The sequence below is a fragment of the Mesoplodon densirostris genome, chromosome 1 (assembly GCF_025265405.1).
Source record: "Mesoplodon densirostris isolate mMesDen1 chromosome 1, mMesDen1 primary haplotype, whole genome shotgun sequence".
NCBI lineage: Eukaryota > Metazoa > Chordata > Mammalia > Artiodactyla > Ziphiidae > Mesoplodon > Mesoplodon densirostris.
In genome coordinates, this window is record NC_082661.1 from 199,123,799 (window position 1) to 199,147,103 (window position 23,305).

The 23,305-nt window shown below is 36.4% G+C and overlaps 1 protein-coding gene across 6 annotated transcripts in view; it reads right to left on the minus strand.

The window, feature by feature from the left end:
- The window catches only part of WDFY3 (WD repeat and FYVE domain containing 3), a 281,573-nt gene that overhangs the window by 46,568 nt on the left and 211,700 nt on the right, over positions 1-23,305 (minus strand). For all 6 annotated transcript variants that reach the window (XM_060114184.1, XM_060114194.1, XM_060114198.1 and 3 more), the window contains 10 exons: positions 21,658-21,818; positions 20,398-20,627; positions 19,185-19,294; positions 17,618-17,800; positions 16,562-16,719; positions 15,147-15,224; positions 13,418-13,645; positions 7,304-7,357; positions 4,901-5,069; positions 2,346-2,509 (listed from right to left, as the gene is read on the minus strand). In XM_060114184.1, the coding sequence (XP_059970167.1) occupies positions 2,346-2,509; positions 4,901-5,069; positions 7,304-7,357; positions 13,418-13,645; positions 15,147-15,224; positions 16,562-16,719; positions 17,618-17,800; positions 19,185-19,294; positions 20,398-20,627; positions 21,658-21,818 (1,535 nt within the window). The remainder of the gene's footprint in view (positions 1-2,345; positions 2,510-4,900; positions 5,070-7,303; positions 7,358-13,417; positions 13,646-15,146; positions 15,225-16,561; positions 16,720-17,617; positions 17,801-19,184; positions 19,295-20,397; positions 20,628-21,657; positions 21,819-23,305) is intronic.

The following is a 23,305-nucleotide window of genomic DNA, read 5'->3' on the forward strand; positions in this document are numbered from 1 at the left end:
TTTAAGCATATTAAAGATAATAGCTAAGATTGCAGCCTGAGTTACAGTTGACTTCAGTAAAAGGAAACAACTATTACTCATATCCATCCACCCAATCCACCTATCCTAATATTCACTGAGTACTAACTCCATGCCAGGCACATGTGTACTAGGCTCTACAGTCAATGAACAAGTTAGAAAAGGAAGAAGACAGACACAGACTTTGCAGGAAAGGGAATTGAGGCATGCATGCGAGGAGATTAGGATTGTGCCCTGGGCCAGGCAGGATGATACAGAGTGAAAAAGGTATGCAGAGCCTGACAATCCTAAGTGAATTCCCAGTTCTGTTGTTTAACTATAGATTTGGTCAAATTTCTTAATGTTTCTGGGCTTCTGTGTCTTCATATAAGTTTCAAATACACTTCATTGGCTTGTCATGAGAGTTAGTGAGACAATGTACATAATCATGTTAGGAAGTGTTGGCTGTCTTCTCTTCCACATAGCTTACTTTCCTCCTTTTCCATAACAACCCCTGGAACTGGAGTTGTGGAATTTGTCTCTATTTGCTCTCCACTGGAATCTGCCTGCCTGGCAGCCTGTTGTGCCATTGTAAAAAGCCAAACTTGGCAGAAGTTGCATTTTCCTCATAGAAGGAAGGACTTGCTAAATCTCTCAATGTTAGCAGTGTTTTCTTTCCAACAGGCAGGATCTAGTCCTTAGTAAAAATTCTTTCTTGCTTACACTCAGTTCAACATGAATCAAGGAAAAAAAAATCAGCAATTAAATCAGAGTCAAATAAATGTCAGTCTAAATACACCTCCTGCACTATTCAAACTTAAAGCAATTACAGCAAAAACTGTACTCATGAGTTTAAAAAATGACAGCATCAGAAAATATTTTCTAAAATATGCAAATATAAGTTAATTTTCATCACCACATCTGAACTACTTCAATAATAAAAACTTAGAATGTTACAGGAGAAAAACTGACATACTTTTAAAATAACTCTATTGTAAGTATAATATAAACACAGAAAAAAATGTTTATTTCTTAAGTGCATAGCTTGATGAATTTTCAAATGCTTAAAATATGATGCAACCAGCATCCAGATCAAGAAACAGAACATTCCCAAGACCCTAGAAGCCTCTTGTGCTTCCTTCAGATCTAATGTACTTTTATAGTTACATACTTTTTTCTTTTTATGTTTTCATTTAAGATTAATCAGGCCATATATTTGAACAGAATTAAAAAAATAAACCCTAATTTCTAGTTACTATTTCTTAGTGGATAAGATTTCAAGTGTTATACCAAGATCTAATATAATAAGCAAAACAACCTTTAAAAAGGTGATACTCACTACACATTCAATTCATTCATTACTTTACTCATTTATCCCTTTATTTATTCAACCAATCACTCCTTCATTCAAGGTTTACTGAGTTTCTATCAGGTGAGTGAAACTGTGTAAGGCACTGGGACAGAAATAAGAAACAGTGCCTGCCTCAAAAGAGCTCACTATCTAGGTGAAGAGACAGACACAGGAACAAACAATAATAACATGATAAAATGAGTGATATATATAAGGCGCTATCAAAGCATAGAGGAGGGTGTCTAACTAAGCCTGAGCTGGCAAGACAGTGAAGGAAAGCTTCCTGTGTGAGCATTAAAGACATCCAGATAAATGATGTTGCATCAAATGGGAGTTACTAGGATAGAGGTTATGCAAGTGATGGAGAGAGGGGCATTTAGGCAGAGAACACAATGAGTAAAGTGCAGAGTAAAGAAATATCATGGATGTACTGAACTGCAAGGGACAAAATGCAGGGGGCTCAGGCTACATGGCAGAGTCAGTAAAGTGAGCCTGGAGGGGTCGCAGGGTATAAGAGGCTGAGAGAAACAGGAAGGCAAAGTAGTCTTTTGTGAATGAAGCACAGCAGGGGTGAAGTACAAGGCTGGGGATGATGGGCTAGTTGAAGTTGCTAGTTGAAGTTGTGGTTACTGGAATTACAGAGGTATAGGAAAAAATACAGGGCCAAATTACCGAATGGGTTGTGTACATGGGTTTGAAATGAGAATTATGGCAAGAGTTGCAGCCTAATAAAGGGTCTAGAGGAAGACAGTGAACTAGGTGTCAACTGTTAATACTATATCTGATGCAACTGCTTGCTGTTCAGTGTGTTCAGAGAAGTCAGAAAACCCTACAGATGAAAGATGCAGAGTGTTGAACCTAAAAGGGCTCCTAATACTGATTTCACTGCAGAGGCTAAAATATTTACCTTTGGTTGCCAGATAAATACCCTTCAACTAGTCTTGTAAAATGGAAACAAACCACTTAATACAATCCCTCCTTTTCAGAAGTAAGGCACCTTTTCTCCCTCTTCTAATAGGCGCAGCAGGGTGGCGTTGTCCGTCTTCTCCTCTTCTTCTATAGAGCTACCCTCAGCAATCTGGTCTTGTAGCTGCTCCTGGGTCTCCTCATCTCCTCCATCAGGTGCAGATCGAGACCGTTTTAGAGGCGGCTTGACCAGTCCTGCAGGGTAAGAGCCAAGAGGGTCATGTGGTCTTGCTGGGGTCATTTGGGAGCCGTTTAGTTTCACGTGGTCCCTCCTCTACATTTCCAATTTGAGATAGTTCTGGAAGGTATGGGGAGGCAGCACAGTTCAGTGGTCAACAGCACAGGCTCTGGAGTTAAACAGCTGCATGACCTTGGGGTATTATTTGTCCCCTCTGAACCTCAGTTTCTCATCTATAAAACCGGGACAAGAATACTATCTATCATGGATACCAGGAGGATTGTTGGAGGACTAAATGAGGTAATTCATGTAAAGTGTTTAGTATCATGCATAATAAATAGTAAATTCTCAGTAAGTGTCAGATGATGATGATAAACAGAGGGCTTAGAATAATTAATGGTAAAAGTGGTGGTGCTAATGGGCAGGTGTCATTGAGGGGATACCCTCAATAAATGATCAGCCATTATCAGAAACAAAAATAAGGACAGCAAGTTATAAACATGATTATAAGAGATTCCACCTACTTGGAGGGCCCATGAGGACTACTTCAAGACTCATATTACAAGTGGCAGTATGGTCATTCATACATGAATGAATTTGATTAAATCATCAGGTCATAAAGAATAAGAACACAATTCTTTTAAAAATATAGGGCCAGACAATTTAATGTGCCACATAAGTTATCATTTTACTGCCTACATTTTGATAATTTTATTGATAATCACAGGAGATGAAATTAAAATCAGCTGATGAAAGTAACCACTGATAACCCAGAGTATGGGAAACACTTAAAATAAACTCTAAATCTCACATTTAATTTAATATTCTTTAGTTCTGTACCAAAAAAAGTAATGTTGTATTTACCAATGATAGTTACATTAAGAATTTTGGAAAAACATATATCAGCCTGTTAGAATCCTATCCTTTGAACACAAGTTATCAGAGGTTCTGCTCTGCCTTGGGAAGAACCTCATTTTCACATGTGAAAGAGTATAATAAATAAACAAGAAAGATCAAGTCTTGCTGAGAATATCCACAAGGGGAAAAGCTTCCAGCTGCTTTATTTTTAGTTTGATGAATCAAAACCTCCAACTCTATGTCTAGCATAGCATCTTGCATATCATAGTAGTGACACCAATATTTGTGGTTTTAGCTCAATTAGACATTAGGAAAATGAGGCCAAGAGAAGTTAAATGCCAATGACCCAAACACAAGACATCACAAACTGTGAATTATACACCTTGTTTATAGCCAGGAAATACAACTTTGGACCCATCTCAATAACTTTGCTGATGCAGTGTCAAGAAATGATAAGGCTGAAAACTTTGTTCAACTAATAAAAGTTTCATCGATTCTATGAAAATGTTAGTTGGATTAGGAAATCTTTAATAATTCATAGTTATCACAAGAGAGAACAGGTATAATGTAATAGGAGAAACCGATCACAATTGCAGATAAATTTTTTTGTTGATATAGTCATATACTGTTAGTTTTTTATCAATGAGATCTGAAAATAATTTTTAATTTAGAGTTCTTAATTTATATTCTAGGGCGTTATCTATAGACTACACCAAGACTTTTGAATTTATGATAAATCAGAGGCTTAAAAAATTAAAACAATGGACTGATTTACTTATTCAATATTGACTGAATTCCCATTTTGTGCTAGGCATGTGCCAAAATCTATAAAGTGAGAGGAGAAATAACCTCTGCCTCTGAGAAACTTATAATTTAGGAAAACATAAATCAGTGAAAGAAATCACTGAAATTGCTATAAAAGATATGAACAAAGTGCTACTGGAGGACAGCGGAATTGGGAAAAGCCTTCAGAGGAAGAGAGTTTGACCAATACCTTCAAGACTGGGTAAGTCCAGATCACAGAGAAGCTGTAGCAAGAGGGCAGAGGGCACACATATGCAGAAGTACAGAATCAAAAAGTCCATGGCCATTTTAGTCCAATTCATCATCATATGCATGTGTTTCTAGGCTCATAAAGTATAGCTTTGGAATAATCTGACTTAGCTCATTGGAAGAAAGACCATTATTTCTTACTGTTAGCCAACATGCATTAATGACACATTTAGTGGTTGGTTTAGTTTTATATATATTTATTTAGTTTTCAGGGCCTTAACTTAAAATATCAGCTACCACTGAGAATTCTGCCAGATACAGTGAAAAAAGATTAGCAAGCTAACAGGCACATTACATTCATCTGTAGGCAATAAAGAAGAGCCAGTCTCTTTAGTTCCGATATAGAAATCAATCTTTAAGAAGGATGTGATAGTAAAATATGTACGGATACTTTTAGGTTGGCCCTACTGTTTATAGTTGCTAGTATTTTCATGTAGACTCAAGTAAAAGGAATGCTCCCAAATGGTTTTTAATTAAAATCAGAGAGGAAGGCTGACCTTTGACTTTAGCAATAGTGTCTTCACCATGCTCTGGTTCTTGTTGAGTAGCTTCACCTTCCGAACTCTCTACGATGGCATCTTGGACAATGGCTGGGTTGCCAGAGGCTAGTCGCATGTAGTATTCTTTACTGTCATAACTTACAGCTCTTCTGTATCGAGCAGGTTTCTAAGAAACAACAAAAGGAAAGGACTCAGATAATTTATCTTCAAGACTTAATAGACTGTATTTATAAAGGGTAAATCCAGTCTTTTGGATTAAGTTTCTCTATTTTTAAATTGCACTGATTAAAAAAAAACATATATAAAACAACAATATTAGCAGTTTTGTTCCTCCCGAAAAAAGAAACACATCATCTTTAGCCAAATGTTTCCATGTTAGTATAGTACAGCCTCACTGATGCATCAGTACAGTAGAGAGAATGCCCAGTGTTGGAGAGCATCAAGTTGCAAGGGGATGTCTAGTTTCTGAGGAGCCTGAAACCTTGCTTCCACCCCAAGTAAATAAGCCTAAAGGGCCATCCATTCAGTTGGAATTACCTGTGTGTTTACTTCAGATATTTGGAGGTAGGGATCCAGAACTGCCCTGTTCTCATATTCCCATGTCTCTCTGGAACTCTGGAAATGGCCCAAACCTTGAGAGTCCTGACCCAATATGGAATCGACCGGCTTCAGGTCAGATGACACTGTTTGGTTGGCCTGCTACTCCAAGCTGGTATGTCTAATTTGCTAGAACATCCTGTTGTTTGTTGTGTAAAAGAATGTGATCCATAAACTTACTAACTAAATGAGTATATCAAGATCATATAAGTCCATTTTGAAGAAGAAATTAATTATGTAGAAACATTAGAAAAGATTTATCTTTTTGGTGTATGATACAAGAGCATTTCCTTTTCAGAATAATTAATATTTATCCTAAAGGCAGGTTCTCTGATTGACCCAAACTTTTTTTTCTTAAAACAATAGATAATGAAAAATTAAGGTCTAAAATTTCCTACAAAAATGTAAAACCATAGGGAAAAATTTATATATATACAGGTTGATCATAATAAGACCCAGACTTTAAATTAACAATTAAGAAAAAGACAGGGTTTGAAACATGCTTAAAGACCTTCCCTTTCTAAACATTATCTTACCTTTCTTTTCCTATGAATGTCTAATTGAAAGTATTCTATCAGCCTAACTCTTCGACTCAGGTAGTTATATGTACTGTCTACGATAATGCTTATTTTAAGCAAGACCTTTTTAAAAAAAATGATTTTCAACTAAAGTAGAAAACAAGTGTCCAACAGGAATATTTAGACTAAAATACTGAACCAATTTTGAGATGAAAAGATGCCTAACTCAAGCCACCATTACCCTTCTTTTAACTTCAGGTATAAAGTTAGAGAATGAAGAGAGCTGCAAGCTAACTGATGAATGATATGCAGCAAATGTAAACTGAAATACATAACATAGGAAAGTATTGAAATGATTTAAAAAAAATATTAGTTATGGAAGGAAGGATCTGATGAACCGACTAATAATACTGCAATATTTTTGAAATGAAAGCAGGGTAGTAAATTTTGTACTATAACAATTCTCTACATGAGATCTAACAATTATCTTCAACTCATAACTGTTCAGTTTTAAAAAGATGAAAGCATAGTTAGTGATGGGCAAGACAATGAATTAACAGATGTGGGACAACATCTTGGTTACTGACTTCATACCTGACTTACACTTGGAACTATAAGCATTTTCCCTTAAATATTTTGAGGTATATTTCTGTGACATTTCTGAACTGTTTTTTTTTTTTTTTTTTTTTTTTTTTTTACTGAATTATGTACTGAATCCTTCTGGAAAAAGAAAACAATTATATAAATTTAAATTAATTAAAATAAATTAAAATTGTATTTTAAAAAGTGGTCATATATGCTTAGTTTCCATTTAGTTCCTTCTGATTGAAAAAGTAATTTTAAAAGAGAATACACTTGCATCCTCAAAATATATACTGTTTAATAACTGGAAGAATTAAATGAGTAATTAAAACAAAAAGTTGGTAGTGTCAGGCTGCCCATTACTAACATGCCTTGGAACTTGTTAGTTTAAGTGTGAAGCAGTACACATTTCACGGTGAGAGCAGTGAATACTCAGCCTGTTAGTGAGCAGCATTCAGACCCTACAAAGCTAATCAGAACAAAGCAAGAGAGACGAAGACATCTCTCAGCATGAATGAAATTCACTTTTCAACTCTAAGGAACTTACAGAAACAACAAATTGAAAGTCAACCCTTTAGGTTAGTCTAGTCTACCATGCACTAAAATAAAACCAAATAAAAGAAAACAAAAACAAAATAACACAAAGGAAAAAGAAACAAAACTGCAAGTATTTTGCATTCTTTTATGGTATTTTGTGTTTTACCTTTTGAGGAATGATATCATCGGGTGTCTCAGGCTGTTTACTTGGGACCTCAGACTGAAAACAGTATTAAGTATAGACACATCAGAAAAAAATAACAAAGAACAACACAAAAATAAAATATTCTTGAGGACTGTATGGAATATGGAAGATGTACTCACACAAAATTAATATGATATCCTAAGCTGCTTGAAATGATCACTTAGCATCTTGTGATTATTTTCTCAATTATCCAAAGTAGTTTTAAAGTAAAAGAAACTACACTAAAATTCTCAAGGCTACTGAACAGGACAAACTTAAAAACCTCACAGACAAAACTTCACCACAGGCTGCGAGTGTCATGGATGATTTACAGGCAAGTTTTTATACGGCTTCAAAGGAAAAAACAGAAAACCAGATAACAGAACCTAGTGCTAGCTATCACCTTCCACCTACCTTTTACTGTGTTTATCCCTAGATCTGTTTTGTAACAGAAGCAACTGGTTTAAACTATTATCTACAATATCCCATACCACAGAAATCACTAAGCGCTTGTTAGTGAAAAAACACCTTCCCTTAAAAGCTCAAGGACTTATTTCCTTTGCTACCTTCACAGCTATGACCTCAGAAAGGCTGATAGCAGAAGGGAGCCTGGATCATCAGCCTCCAAACCAAAAGTTTTTGTAAAAATTACTTTCTAAAGAATTAGGTAGTTACTCTATATTTTATTCTCAATAAAATCTAGACTAACAAGAAGGCAGTATCTGTTGAACCGGAGTGTGTGACTTGTGCGTGTAAACACACAGACAGCTACAGACAGTAACACATCCAAGAATCATTCCAATTTTTCTTCCTTTTCACAGTTTGTACCTGGAGATGACTTCTAGTACCTTTCCCTAGAGTAAATATGAGCAAGCAAAATGCTTTTACAGATGTTTGCTTCCCTTGGCAAAACAAACATTGAACTACTGGGCATACTTTCAAATACTTAATATGGTTTTAATAAACCTCTCTCCTTAAAAGCAAACTTTTAAAAGCATACCTTATGTTGAAGGATAATCTTGAAAATATACATCTATGTTCTCAATCTTGGTAAAGATTTGGGTTACACGAGTATTACTACACATTTGTTAAAACTCACTGAACAGTACACTTAGGATTTATATATTTCAATATATGTAAAATTTATGTCAATAAAAAACAATTATGAACAAATGTTGAACTCTATTTATATGCATGGGGAAGTATTTAGGGGTGAAGGGTACTGACTCTGCAACTCATTTTGAAATTAATAAAAAAACAAGGTAGATCACTGGATAGATATGTGATAAACCAATATAGCAAAATGACCAATTACTATTGTCAAACCCAATTCTGATGTCCACTATATATCCCCAACCAGAATGTGGGCAGGGTCTGACATGTACACAATTGTATTTTCCCTGCAGCATACGGCACAGTGCTGGTTTAATACTTATTTGCCCACTGAACCACTTACTGATTGAGGATCTTATTTTACTAAAAGGTACAGCATTCATTAGCGAAGATATATGTTATACTAATAATTTTAGCATTACCAGAGCACTCTTTAAACTTTTATAACTAAATTATTATTATAATTATGTTTATATTGAAACCTAAATTTTTCAAAGTCAGAATTCGTAGAAAATAATTTTATACTCCCTTTACTTCCAATTTTTCTATATTGCTGGCAATGGAATTTCTTGAATGAGTTGCTTAGTTCCTATGAGTCCTGTGATATCTATATATTATATAAAAATATATGTGGAGGCACCCACATGAGACTCCCTTAATTAGAAAAGGAACTTCAGGTAAGTCGTTTACCTTCTGCCCCAAGGAGCCCAACATTAATAGGAAATGGTGAGGCCTTTGCCCCAATGATATTTGCAAAGAATAGTAAATTTGTTTGAGATTATTATTCTGTGAAAATAAGGGGATTACAGAATTAAAACCTGGTTTTAGTACTTAAATATAACTTCTTAAATGGCAAGATATGGAATTTTATTCTCATTCCTTAGGATTCAGAGTAATTAGACAACTGCTTAAAAACAACCATATTTTGTATTTTCATCATATCCCAGGCTCACATCTTAATATTTATAACTAATATTACCACTTAAAATACAGAATTACAGTGCAATTCAGTATAGCTATTTTAGTTTTGAAAATGGTCCCCTAAGGAAAGTCCCTGTGCAAAGGGGATAAATTATTTTTATGTGAGATCAGAGAATTTTCCACATGTACATAACTTTTCTCAGGACAAAAAAATTATTGTTGTTCCCATTAAAACAATTTTATTTGATAAACTTTCAAAGCTTTTAAGTCAGCGGCAAATGAAACACTCACATGTTCTACATTCTATAAATAAACAACTAATTTAAAAATAAAATTCAAAACTTATAATAAAAGGTAAGCTTTTTAAATACAGTATGTAGCATTATCCAGGTTTAAGGAATAAAACTTTAATGACTAAAGAAATAATCACTTGATTCATTTCTAACACATCAAAGATTTTAAAACAAGAAATAACTTTTAAATCATCACTGTATTTCTTCAGTTCAATTAAGAGGCCTAAAGATTTAAATGTTACTTAAAACAATAATTGTTCTTAATAAATAAGGCAAAGATCAAATCAGTTGTCCTTACTCCAGGCAAAGCCTGTTTTACCTATCAAGAGGCCTTAAAAGCAATTTTCAGTTTGTACCTGTTATACCTGAAATACCTGTAATGTCGCAAAAAGTACTGCTTATATTTTATAAACATGGGTGCAAGGAGGGCAACACGTTTATGGGAGCTGAAAGGGAAGACGTGACTGATCTCTAACTCTGGGAGGCAATATTTAATACAGCTCAGACCACAGGAGGATTTATGGTGAAATTAATGAAGCATATACCTCAACAGCCGTCACTTCCCATGGGCTCCTTTCAAAGTCCTGGAAGTGGGGCCCTAGTATATAATTTTGTACTCTTTTTCTTATAGTGCCTCCCCAAGTTATATAAACTTCACACCCCATATAATTTGACTCTAGCCCTTTTTAGTGGAAAAATAATTAGGAAAATTCTATAAGAATGCTGAATGGGAAGCAATGGATAAACTCTAACTTAGGAAGAAAGAGTTCTGGTAAGTCCATTCACTCAACATTTATTAAGTTCTAGATATTCTTTAGCATTAGAGAGACAAAACCTAGTATTGGGTTGGCCAAAAAGTTCGTCTAGGTTTTTCCATAAGACATTACAGAAAAACCCGCACGAGCTTCTTGGCCAACCCAATGTGTGGTTCTGTCTGGAAGAAATTCACTGTCCACTGACAACTTCTCAAAACCACCAAAGATTGGAATCCTTTTTCAAGAGTGAGGAACTTCGGAGGAACTGTCAATCTATAGTCATTATATCTTGCTCCAATACTTAGCATGACCTAGAAGGTGTTCCTTAATTTTCTAGGCTTCTATTTATCATCTGTGAAATTGGGATAATAATATAACTACACTTCAGAGGGCTGTCATGAGACATACAGGAAACTGCAAGTGACCGCTCTGCAGAGCATCAAGCTCACTGTGCTTCGTTAAGTATCTGCTCTCCTTTTTTGATTTCACAACAGAAGTTAGTGGGATAGCAGCTGCTCTACTTTCTGGAATTTTCTTTGCTGTTGATATTGCCAGTCTGCATATTCCATAAGAAAAAAAAGTGGACATTTAATGGGGTTTCAAATTTACAAAAGATTTTGAACTAGCAACACCAAAATCATTATTCATTCAGAAAACTTCATCAGAGCAGATTAACCTTGACTTGTGCATGAACTTAAGCAGCAGCGTGAATTCTACAATCTGTAATCATCTCCCCTTCCCACCTGCTTTTTCTTTTTTGTAAACGTATCTCTAACATTTGACTGCCTTGTATTTCCCAATACGTAACCTATCTGGTTTAAAAAAAAAAAAAAAGTTCTGTATGGTTCATACTTATTTCTGAGACTGTCTGTTTAGATTTCACAGACTGGTGAACTCCTTGGCTTACGTAAAATGTTAATGATATTAAGGTTGTAAGTGTGGACTCTGAATAGGTTATTTTGTTTTTATCTGATACAGAACTTCAAATACACTTTTGTAAAACAAATGACACTGTTATAAAGAAGGAAAGGCACAGACACAATAAAAAAAAAATACTATGGTTATGTAACTCAAAAAGTATATGCCTCAGTTATATAGATAGTGAATGGTCACATATTTAGGAGAGCACATTCATCTTCTATTTTCCTAGCCCTGAATGGATTCAATTTGAATGACCGTTGACTCAGTAAGAAATATTTTATTAAATTGCTACAGGCTTAAATTCTTATTCAATTATTTATTTGGGGAAAATGGATGAAGAATAGAGATTATACTGCTACTGTGATCTGACAAACGTAGGTGCTATTAAAAGGCTGCAAAAATACAGGTGGATTTTTTTTTTCTACATAGTGTGCTAGTATTAGAAATTACAGTGCTTTAAATTAAAATTTACCAAGTATGGCATTCTGTTTTTATTTTATTTTTATTATTTTTTAAAAGTCTTTATTGAATTTGTTCTTCTGTTTTATGTTTTTTTTTAAATTTATTTTTTATTTATTTATTTTGGGTTGCATTGGGTCTTTGTTGCTGTGCATGGGCTTTCTCTAGTTGTGGCGAGCAGGGGCTACTCTTCGTTGCGGTGTGTGGGCTTCTCATTGCGGTGGCTTCTCTTGTTGAGGAGCACGGGCTCTAGGCACGTGGGCTTCAGTAGTTGTGGCTCACTAGCTCTAGGGCCCAGGCTCAGTAGTTGTGGCACACGGGCTTAGCTGTTCCGCTGCATGTGGTATCTTCCTGGACCTGGGATCGAACACATGTCCCCTGCATTGGCAGGCAGATTCTTAACCACTGTGCCACCAGGGAAGTCCCGATATATTTTGTTTTTTTGGCCACAAGGCATGTGGGATCTTAGCTCTCTGACCAGGGAGCCAACCCACACCCCCTGCATTGGAAAGCGAAGTCTTAACCAGGGAAGTCCCCCAAGTACGGCATTCTTGACAGAAAGGAATAGCTTTGAGAAAAGTAAACTTTAGGGAGCTATCTTAAAAAAAAAAAAACTTAAATAACTATATATTAGCAGGTCTAAGGCCTATATTTTAAGTAGCATGAGGACAAATGTGTAGTCAATTAGCACAAGATAAATGGAGCCAGGGTTTTGGTTGGGAAAAAAAGAGACACTGGAACAATGCAAGTTGTCTCATGTTATATGATCTGAACTACTTACTAGAAGACACATGTGCCAAGTCTTCTTTATAAATCTTAGTTTCTTCAATTGTTGACAGAATCATATTAAAGTCAGGTATGTGAAAGTACTTAAACCATGAAGGGTTTCTCTTCCAAATTTGCAGTGACTTTATTGGGGAAGACTGTATTTTCCCGAATGCAAAAACATGATTCCTGGATCATGATCATTTTAGACAAAATTTTTATGGTCAGTGCAAAAATCTGAATGAAGTCTTTAGGAAGGGCAACCTGTCTGAATAAAAAGGAACTTGAGGGGCAAATGTTGTTCGTTTTATACCCGTGGAGCCAGTGATGAAGCTTCGCAATATAAATGGGAAGACCTATACACTCAGGCTATTATTATTCTTTAACTGTGCTCTGTATTCCTTCAAAGAATATTGCTTAGTGGCAATGTTTATTTTATTAACACTCACTTAGATAGTGCTTATTCTGTGCCAGACACTATTCTAAGTACTTTACTAATTTTAATTAATTTAATCCTCCCAATAGCTTCTAAGATGGACCTGTTATTTTCTCCATTTTACGCATAAAGAAAGCAGAAGCTGAAGAGGTTAACGTGGCCGGTACGAGGTCACCAGCTAGTGAAGGGGCAGCGGCAGGTTTCAAACCCAGCAGCTGGCTCCAGGGTCTAAGATCCAAACCACTTCACTGTGAAGGCTCCCTGCTGCACCTTTTCATTCCACCGCCAGCACCCTGGCATTACCAACTTACTATAGTTCATCAAATCTTCTAAATTAGGTGTTTTTCATAATTGACCTAATAAGGGAAAACGCTTACAAAAAAGAAGGAAGACTTGGAAGCGTCACTACAAACGCTGAATTCTGCACACTCACCGCCACGTTTGTCTCTTGTTCCGTTTCCGGCACGTAAGGGTAATGGGTGTAAAACATATCATTCCGCACCATTTTTTTCCTCATTCTGCAGGGCCCTTCCGTCATCTCCAACATCCATTTGTCGAGATGGGAACCGATGGGGGGGCCCCAGAGCCCCCGTTCCCGCAGCAGCTCGTACTCGATTTGGCACCACTCCTCTGTCACGTACTTCAGGGCATTTTGCTGACGCTAACAAGAGGGAGTCCAGGTTGGTTTTCAAGCAAAAGCACGAGCAACAATGAACAGTCTAAAAGTACCTTGAAACCAAGTTATTCTTTGGAAACAGAAAACAATCCAGGTCATTTCAGGCAATATTATAAAAGTAAAGTTACATTTATTTATGGTTAAAGTAAGCTGCCGATCTTGTGAGAAGGTGGGGTTTTAGTGATGGCCCAAGGCGATTATTTTAGCACCAAGTACACAATACATGGAAGATCCCTACAGGGTAGCGTGTGCAGTACGCCTGACCAGAGTGTTGAAGGAACTTGTAGCTGGGGCACAGGGAAGATGGTAATATTACTTATGAAAATACATGGAAATGGTTTGTCCAGTGTGAGTTAATAAAGACAGTAATTTAAGGATGAATCCCCTTCCCCACCCCCAACTGTAAAACAGTTACTAGAACATGAATAAAAGAAAATCTAGAAAGCCACAACAAAAAATATTGCCAACACACTATAGATTCCTGGTAATCACCATAACATTTCCAATAATTTTAGGTAAAGATTATACACATGCATCTCTGATAGGGAACTTAACATTCATATAAAAATTAAAGGAAAACCATTTTTACTTGGCCCTGGTATAGATCCAAACCACCTTACTTAAATGGAAATTTATGACTTGGAATAACTTCTTTCTATTTGTCAAATGTCAAAATGTGTAACATTTCAACAGCAGATGCTTAAAACTAAGCACCTAATGATTAGATGCTTATCTAACAATTCATGGAATATACGTATACAATTTAAGAATAAAGATCCCTTTATACTGTACAACTAACACTAATGATTATTGAAGGAGTAATCTTGATATTATAATGATACCATCATAGTACTTATGTGGTCCTGGCAGGAGGAAATCCCCCGTAACAACTAAGTATCTAGTATCATGCCCATAAAATATTAGCAGCTTATCATTCAGAAATCTTTAATAACATATAACTCAGCTGCCATGGAAATAAAATATTTCGAATAAGTTGTTGAGTAACTATGAATTCATCAAGAGGATTTCACTGAAAATATTTCTTACTGACAAAATCACCAAGCACTTGTAATAAAAAATAACTTTATCTTTTAATTTTTTAGAATTTTAAGAGACTTCTCAGAGATTTTGATGCACATTTTCATGGTCTCCTTGTTAAGTATGAAAGAAAGGGATCTTTCCAATATTTTAATTTTTATTAAGAACGAACACATGCAATATGTTGGTAGTGAATGTCATTAGGATTCAGCTGTGCTGGTCTCCAGTCTGTCACTTTTTAATGCACTTTGCCTGTAGGAAGTTCCAGTCTTTCTATGTTAAAACCAATGGCCAAAGTAGCTGCTGGCAGGGATAATCAAAAACATTATCTGATGATAAATTCAGTTCAGCAACTTATTCTTAAAAGCAGGAGGAAGATATCAAGGGAAACAGTCTTTTCTCACTCAAGGAATGCAAAACAAACCATTATTATGGTTATGATTCTTACCTCCTGATATTCCTTATATTGCGTGTCTACTAAGTCACGAACAACGGCGATGTGTGTAAACATCCACTGAGAAATCTCCTAACAATGAGTGGAAAAAGTCTTAATATTTCATGGATTTCCTGGAAAAAAATGTTAACTAGCCTTGAAATAATGCCCCCAAGTTAGTTAAAATTCTATTAAAGGCATCACAACAACACCCAAAAAACCCCACAGAAAACTCTGAAAGATTAATTATATAATGAATCTGATGGAGGCTTATGGTATGGACACAGATCCATATACCCCCCATCCCCCAGTGCCCCTTTCAAGGAAGGGCTCACTGCCACAACTTCTGGGAGTGCTGTCAGTACTTCAGGGATCACCTCAGCTGCAGAGAGCTGTGGGCACCCCACAATCACGGGCTGATTTGGAGGCAAGCAGGCTCAGCCATTTCAGCTCAGTAAAGGTCAACTCTGACAGGTCATTTTGGTACCAAAGCTCCACCTGGGTCACAGCTGGGTCTGTCCCAGACCTGCACTGTAGCCTGACATTTCCCTGTGACCAATCCTGCTTCCTTCTTCTCCCATCCACAAATATCAAGGGCACCCCTAATAAACATCCTGCACACTAAACCCCCTCTCAGAGTGTGCTTCCTGGTGAACCCAACCTGACACGTGGAATGACTCATACACATGGTTTCTCCCAGGCCCTTTTCATAGCTGCCACTAAGATTCTGGGATGGCAAAGACAGTATGATGAGGAAGAAATTAATGCTGGAGGTAGATGAGTTATAAAAAAAAAAATCAATCTCAGGCATGTACAACAAAATTATAAAAAACAAAAAGCTATTTTATCTGCTGTTGCTTTAAAATTTATATAACTATTAATAAAATTATTGAAGGTTTGGAAAAGCTGAGAAAAAAGTATCCATAGTCTATCATATATCAATATCTGAATCTCATCTTATGTCCAATTATGAAATGGATGTAAATACACAACATTCATAGTGCAATTTTATCATAATAAAATGGGAGAAGGCTCCACAACCTGAGTTATTTCTCTCTCTTGTCTAAAGCAAAAACACAGAAAAGTTCCATTTCAAATCATATGCTTGCATGTATTAAGTGTATTATATAAAATACTACAATTAGGGCTTCCCTGGTGGCGCAGTGGTTGAGAGTCCGCCTGCCAATGCAGGGGACGCGGGTTCGTGCCCTGGATCGGGAAGATTCCACATGCCGCAGAGCGGCTGGGCCCGTGAGCCATGGCCGCTGAGCCTGCGCGTCTGGAGCCTGTGCTCCACAACGGGAGAGGCCACAACAGTGAGAGGCCCGTGTACTGCAAAAAAAAAAAACAAAAAACAAAAAAACAAAACTACAACTAAACCTTGAATTACAAATTTCTAATCATATCATTAATAAAACTAAACAATTTACCTGGGTGGAAAGACTGTGTTTATGAAGCCCACTTTCCTTTCGATTCCTTCTCGATCCTGTTAACTTGGAAAGACCAAAGCCACTGCTGACACGGGACAATTTGGATTGTGTGGTGGGCACTAAAGCTTCTCCTCGACTTATGCATTTCTTTTCATGGGCTACAAAATTAAAATTAGAGTATTTTACAGTTTCTCCATTATTTATTAGCCTTACTTTTAATACATTGCATAACGGTTACAAACCACAATTCCGTAGTTATGAAAAGCAGCTTATGTTACAGATGCAGACACTCTCAGATATTACATTTACTTAACTTGTATAAGGATAGCTGCTTGACAATTATTGTACTAGTTAAACTCACATTTGGTTGAAACCTCATAGCTCTGCAATAATATGTAAATTTATTTTAACTGTAATCACTTTCTATGTTAATAACAATTCACAGTCCCCTACCTAAAATCTTTGGTGTCGCGTATACTTTGGAATTTAGAATTTTAAGAAGGTGATACAGTACGTATATTGTATATTATATGTACTGTATCACCCTAGACTACCAGAAGGTCTAGGGTAATAAACAATAATTAATAATATAATAATTAATATTTCTGCAGCAAAATGTATTAATATTAATGCCTAGTAGGATAAACAAAGATAGGTTAGGTTTTGCTACCAAGTGAGTACTGGCATCAAATTAATAATAACACCTTGGGTTTTCAGGGCTTTTTGAATTTCAGAATTATAGATAAGGGATGTAGACTCATAACCAAGATGGTGACCATACTAAAGTTGTGAGCAATGTCTTATTTACCAAGCTCATAGATGCCTGATGTATAACACATTTAAAAAAAAATTTTTTTTTAATTAAAAAAAAAATCTAAGAAGAAAAACCTAATCTCAGCATAATCATTCTAGAATGGGCTATATTGTATTGATTTTCATTTCTACTGTCATCATAGTATCTTTTGGGGAAAGTTTTAATTTCATATCCAATGTGCACCCATATATGATAGTTGTATGTAAGTCCCTTGGTCACATGATATCTGTAAACTTTCTTACCCAGATGATTCTGCCAACATTTCAAACCAGCTTCTTCAATGAGCGGCTTTGCTATAGCTATGTCCACATGGCCTCTTTCATTCACAGGTAGAGTGACTTTGAAAAGCTCCTCCAAGGTTTGTTTCTTACTATGAATCAATTCAGTCCAAACTCTGTTGACAGCTTTTATGAGAAGCTGACGCCCTAGGAAATGAAAAACAGCAACTGATCAAAAAGAATATAAAGGGAGTTAGTATTTTTTTTCTTCTTTTTTATCTAAGAATTTCAACTTAGATGTATAGTACTTAATTGTCCAAAAAATGCTTCACATCATAGCCAGCTCAGTAAAAAAAGATTATTCAGATAACCAAAAATGCAGTTGGCTACCTGGAAAACTTAAAAAAAAAAACACAAAAAACTTCATATCAAGCAAAAAGACTACACATTTATTTATAAAACTGGAAATTACATATATATTTCATTGTCTAGCTTCTTCTATAAAAGAACTTATTCTCCACTTAAAAGTAAATTTTAGATCTAAATATTTAAGGTATATTCACAAATGAGTTAATTGTTCTTGACAATTTTACAAAAGGAAAGAAATAGTAAACAAATATTTTTAAGAGTTTTTACTATTAAATTCCATCTTGCTTTGGACTCCTTGCTAATTTGTCCGACTCCTGCTCTAGGCCAGTCAGTCTTCAGCAAGCATCAGAATCACCTGGGAGGTTGTTCAAACAGATTGCTGGTCTTCATTCCCCAGAGTATCTGAGTACTGAGTACTCAGTAGATCTGAATGGGGCCAGAAAATCTGCTTTTCTAACTAGTTCCCAAATGATGCCAATGTTACTAGTCTGAGCACCTCACTTTGAGAACCAGTGTTCTAGACTGTTAGTTCCTTGGGGGGTGAAAATAATCACTGTGTCCTTAGTGTCTGGGGTTCAAGAAATTTTAGTGAAAGAACAGAGAACAAATTAATGCTTAAATGAATGAAAGAATGAGTGCTGGACCTATAAAGGATAAAATCATATGCAAAACTACCACACTAAATATTGCTGGAGAGACAAACACTTCTGTAATTATCTAATCTTTTCAACTGAACAACGTTGGAAATTAGAAATCAATCCACCCAAAGACTCTCATATGCACGATAATTACAAAATCAGTGGGAAAACTAGATTTTAAAAAGGGAGAAAGAGTAAAAATGGTAGTACTGACAATCTGTCTCAAGCAATATTTATTTGCCTCTACTGCGATTGGCCTAATACTATCAATAGCCAGCTCTCTTAATAGTAAGCGCCAAGTTAGTATCATATTTGCACTACTGCTTGTGCAAATGTAAGTATCACCAAGTTTCCTGGTGTTACTATGAAATGTGGAGGGTGAGCAATATCAGGGGTTTACTCATCCTGGCATAAGGAGATGTACAGCTAGCACGTTGGTACATGCTGGCGGGCATATTGGTATATGTTCAGGTACGCCCTATGGAGAGATTGGTTGTCAGTGTTGGCGGTTTCTGAAGTCGGTTTTTTTGGTTATATCTTAGAAATGAGTGGAGAGAAAAGGGGGAAAAAATTGAGATAACTACCTTCACTAATATCTTGGCTGTAACCACCATCTGGTTCAATGTCCGAGGGGATCATAATGTGCCATGTAGTCATGCGGGCTTCTGCTTCCAGTCCAAACCCATCCACATTGCTGAAAAATTCCAGTCAGTTTAAACTATATGAAGGAAATTACTGCAGCTGGAAACTGTGATGACTAAGTACTACTCTGCAGACACAAGTAAACGCTGGCTCTGTCACAGAGCTCCATAAGTGGCAGACAGACATTTGGCAGATGCACAGAACAGAACTTACAGTTTATCATGAGAATGCCATTTTCAAGCGATGATGTCACAAATCCACTCAACTAAATGTAATTAAACTAAATTACAGCATTAAGAGGAGCATCTTACTATTTAAGACGCTTTTCGATCACTATTAACATTTTTACCTAAAAATTACGAAAAGTTCATTTAAGAACATTCTCCTCCTATGACTGTGCCCCCTCTCCCATATCTTATCTCACCACTCTTTGCTCCAGCAGCAGTGAAATACCTGCAGTTTCCTACATGTGCCATATTCTTTTTGCCCTCTGGGCAACTGCATAGATGGCTCTTTCTTCCCACATCACTCTTTCCCATTCTCTTTGGAGGATTAACTTCCTCCTCAACCAGGTTCAAGCTGTAACTCAGATGTCTCTCCCAGGCTAGGGGCACCTGCTATGTGCTCCCAAAGCACCGTGCTTCTAGCAGAGCACATTGCTTAGTTATGGATCCTCCCTCCTAGACTGCAGGCTCCAAGACCTGCCACAGGGTCTGTCTCATTCACATTTCAGCCCAGTCCCTAATTCAATGCCTGGCCCCCAGCAGACACCAGAGAAATATCTTGCAAAGCAATCAGTGGCAAAATACTAATTTTACCCATTTAACATATATTGCATTTATTTAGTGCATTCTTGTATTTTTACCCCTCTTAACCTCCAACAGTGTGTATCTAATTTACTTGAAAAGCAAACTCTTATTTAAAAATTATATATGTGACAAGTGATTAACAAAAAAATTAAAGATACAGAAAATTAAAGCAAAAATATACTCATATTTCACTGCAGAAATTCAACCCTTGTCTTTTACCTTCTCATGAAGTTTTAAGTAAAACCGAGATTAAAGAAAAAAGAAATGTTATAATCAAAAAAGTAGAACAAAGAGTTCTGGTAGAAAAATATCAAAGACAAATTCAAACTGAACCTAAAAGAGTTACCTTCCAACATGCAGGTTAATGAGGCAGTGAGCCAGACAGCTAATGAATTCTTGGTCATGGTTCCCAGGGCCCAGGATCAAGTTCCTGTTTACAGTCAGGACCCTGAGTGAATCAAGGAGAGCTACTTGCTGCGGGACAGTTTTGTGTGCCCGGGAGAACTGGTACAATATGGTCCTATTGAGGCAGTGATAAACCGCATCCAGTGACAATCCCTGGGATCTTCTTTTTGACTAAAGATATGAGAGATACTTTAGTAAAATGGACAAAAAAAGTCTGCTTATCATTCACACATGGACATTGATTAGGTTTATTATGTATCAGACACCATGCTAAGTACTGGGGTGCTAAGATAAAATATACAAAGCTCTTGCTCTTGTGAGGTTCAGAACCCAAGAGACACATAAATGCAGTGAGATGAGTGCTGTGTGTATATACATCTGTATGCAGAGCAGCCTCCCTGAGAACACGGGGAAGTGCCATCTGGGTAGAGACTCCTACCCCACAAGTTTTGTAAGGGTGATCAATCGCTACTCAAAATTACTAAAAAAAAAAAAAAAAAAAAAAAGTTACCTAAAATGTTAGTAAAGAACTTACTTCTGACATTCTTGTTTCATCTCACATGAGAACTTTTCTCTTTGGCTTAAATATAAATTTATTCTTAAAAAATTCTTGGGTGACATGTGTGTGTCTAATAACATGACAACAGTATTTCCTACTTTCTACATCGTGTGTTGAATAAGATTTATCATTTGTGCCAAACCAGAAAAGGTACCACAAACACACACTAATACGACATCTTCAAAGGAACAAGGACTACAGCGAACTTTGTAAAGATTCAATTACAAGAAGAGAATACTCCTCTAATATCAAGTCTTCATGCTCTGTAAATCTTGACACACTGATGCATCATACTATGAAAATCTATCAGATCGTATTAACTTAAGGTCTTTAAACCAACAGGAAGCTGTCCAGCTATGTGGTTAGCAAAGAGCAATACCAGTGGGGAAGGCAGTGGGAGCCCACAGCCTGAGAGAATGAGGAAGCTTTACATACTGGACACACTGGCACCGGGCCACGGGTAAGGGGTGGGGAATGGTTACAGACCTACGTTTTATTCACTTTTAATAAGCTGAGCTTTACATTCAAATGTCAACATTCATTATCTTACTGGTTACACTTATTTCCAACAATTTTAACACCCGAGGCAAAGTTTTTCAATAGGAAAACATGTACTCTACAACTAATGTGACAATGGATTACCTGTGCAATTAGTTGAATTATAAAATCTATAAGAAGTTTAGATTCTTTGTTGAACATGCCTTGCCAAAGCTTGTCCACCACACGTTGTGTGAAATAAAACACATTGTTCACCAATACTTGGTAGCTCCCTCCACTGGTAATAGGCAGAGATGCATCTTCCCCTAAATTACAGCAGGAAAAAAATGTCTAAGAAAATTGATATCCACCAGCCTAAGACCAGACCCTCCAACAAATCAGGCTAAGGCAAGATGAGTACATCTACTACCGTTAGAAAGAAGACCATTAGCTCTTATGTACTACTTTAAGCAAAATGATGTTCATGGCCAGAAGCCATGGTAAATGTTGGAAGAAATAATTTCTGCAGGATAAAAGTGTTATGGATGGAGACTGTGAAGTTTCTTACTGCCTTAAGACAGTCTGTGATAAGCAAACAGTTCTTCAACTGTCAGTGACACATAGCCTCCCTTTGAGAGAAAAATTAAGTCAGTTTATTAGTTGTAAATTGATTCTGTCTAACTAATAAAGGGCAAAACAAATCATCAAACAAAACTTTAAGCACAACGAAGTAATGGAGGCAGAAGAGAGGTCCAGAGAACTGTAAAACACAGAGTACCATCAGTGGTGGTGGTGCCATGGGGTACCTCTCGCCCCTTCCATGATTCCCATCAGCACTGTTTCTCTTCTACAAGCTGCCCCGGTGGCTTCAGTGTGCTCGCTGTGTACATACCGCCTCAACACTAATCCTCCTGGCTCCTCCTCCAACAGAATGCCCCCTTTAAGCCCCTCCCTCCTTTCTAGAAATTAGGAGCCTTAACTGACTGTAATTATTATTCCCACCTAACTCTAAATCACTACACAATGCAAAACTCTTCGTTTTGTGTCTTTCTGTAGTAAGACTGATATTACTTAAGATTCTCAAGTGATAAGAACAAATACAAAAGTCTGACTTGACACCACGCTTTGAGAGTTGCATGTTATGACAACACTAAAGATTTTCTTGGCAAACTTACTTTGTTAAAAAAAAATGATAATGTAAGAGCATGGAGGTTCTATGATTTATATAATTACCAGAAATTCAAGTAGCAAATATGCTAAATCATTACTTTTCCTTCTCCTTTAAATTTTGTCATTGTTTTACATATAAATGTTAGCTCCACTGTAAATGTATCAAGTTTTGTAGTTTTATTGTAACTGGAGACATACAGGAAAAACATTTTAATGTGCTTTGAATTTACATCCTGAAAGCCATTCTAAAGAATAACATAGATACCTATAACTGAATAATTCCACTAATAGGTATAGTTTCTGAGGGTGCTGGTAATGCATTTCTATCTGAGTGCTCTTATACAGGCATGTTGCCTGGGTGGTAATTCACAGAGTGCTACATTTGTAATTTATTTGTAAGTATATTACAGTAATTTTTAAAGTATTAGATAATTCATAAAAATATACTGTTCACATAATATGGTTTTAAAAACATTTTTTCTCTTTCCTTGTCCTCTTCCTGCCACCTCTGAGCATATGAACGTGGACAAGCAGCTTAAGTACTCCCTGTTGTTGATCCTTTGTCCCAGTTTCAAAGGAAGGAGCTGGACGGGCCTTTTCCTCATTATAGGAAAATACCAATAAGAGGGGAAAATGCACAGAA